Source organism: Geospiza fortis, unplaced genomic scaffold (assembly GCF_000277835.1).
Source record: "Geospiza fortis unplaced genomic scaffold, GeoFor_1.0 scaffold439, whole genome shotgun sequence".
Classification (NCBI taxonomy): domain Eukaryota; kingdom Metazoa; phylum Chordata; class Aves; order Passeriformes; family Thraupidae; genus Geospiza; species Geospiza fortis.
In genome coordinates, this window is record NW_005054618.1 from 215614 (window position 1) to 216880 (window position 1267).

The following is a 1267-nucleotide window of genomic DNA, read 5'->3' on the forward strand; positions in this document are numbered from 1 at the left end:
CCCCGCGGCGCCCGCGTCTACAACACCCTCGTGGAGTTTATCCGGGTACGACCCCCATCATCTCCTTGTCACCCCACCCCATCCAGGCACTGCTGTGCCCCCACAGACCCCACTGCACCCCATCCCCTCACACCCAGACCCCTCTGCCCACCCTGCACCCCACAGCTCTCACCCTCCCAGTCCCTGCAGCCCCCCATGCCCCCTGCTGTGGGGCTGAGCTGATGTCCTGCCCTGTCCCTGTCCCCGCAGAGCGAGTACCGGGCCCGGGGTTTCAGCGAGGTGGTGACCCCCAACCTGTTCAGCCCCCGGCTCTGGGAGCTCTCGGGGCACTGGCAGCACTACAGCCCCCACATCTTCTCTGTCCCTGCCGCCCCTGAGACCCTCTCCCTCAAACCCATGAACTGCCCGGCCCACTGGTGAGTCAGGCGGCCCTGGGGTGCCTGGGGCGGGCTCCTGGGGGCAGCCTGGCTGTCTGTCTGTCCGTCCCCAGCCTGATGTTCGCCCACCGGCCGCGCTCCTGGCGGGAGCTGCCCCTGCGCCTGGCGGATTTCGGGGTCCTGCACCGCAACGAACCCCCCGGCACCCTGACGGGGCTCACGCGGGTCCGGCGCTTCCAGCAGGATGATGCTCACATTTTCTGCACCCTGGAGCAGGTGTCTGTCCCCCTGACCCCTCCCTGTCCCCCCCAGAATGTGTCACCTGCCCTCCCTGACCCCCCCTTTCCCAGCTGGAGAGCGAGATCGATTCCTCCCTGGATTTCATCCGCACCGTTTACGCCGTCCTGGGCTTCTCCTTCCGCCTGGCCCTGGCCACGCGTCCCGAGGGATTCCTGGGGGACCCTGAAACTTGGGATCGTGCTGAGCAGGTGGGATGATGCCCCCACTGTGTGGTACCCCCTGCTCTGTGCCCCCCTGACCCTCCCAACCCACCCCTGCAGCAGCTGGAGCGGAGCCTGAAGAATTTCGGGCAGCCCTGGGAGCTGAGTCCGGGGGATGGAGCCTTTTATGGGCCCAAGGTGAGGAATTTGGGGAGGGGGGATCCCCAAAGGGGACAAACCAGGACCCTTCTGGAACCTCTTGATTCCCACCAGATCGATATCCGGATCAGGGATGCTCTGGGGAGGCACCATCAGTGTGGCACCATCCAGCTGGATTTCCAGATGCCTGAGAGATTTGAGCTGGAATATGCCAGGTATTGGGACAGGATTGGGGGATTTGTGGGGGCCAGGATTGGGCTGGATTTTTGTGGGGGGATCAGGGTTGGGGAT

The 1267-nt window shown here is 65.2% G+C and overlaps 1 protein-coding gene across 1 annotated transcript in view; it reads left to right on the forward strand.

Annotated features, from left to right (window-relative positions):
- TARS2 (threonyl-tRNA synthetase 2, mitochondrial) overlaps nucleotides 1-1267 on the forward strand; it is a 4963-nt gene that overhangs the window by 2362 nt on the left and 1334 nt on the right. Inside the window, 6 exon segments of the mRNA XM_031064705.1 lie at nucleotides 2-45; nucleotides 250-416; nucleotides 491-653; nucleotides 728-865; nucleotides 938-1015; nucleotides 1091-1191. Of these exon segments, the coding sequence (XP_030920565.1) occupies nucleotides 2-45; nucleotides 250-416; nucleotides 491-653; nucleotides 728-865; nucleotides 938-1015; nucleotides 1091-1191 (691 nt within the window).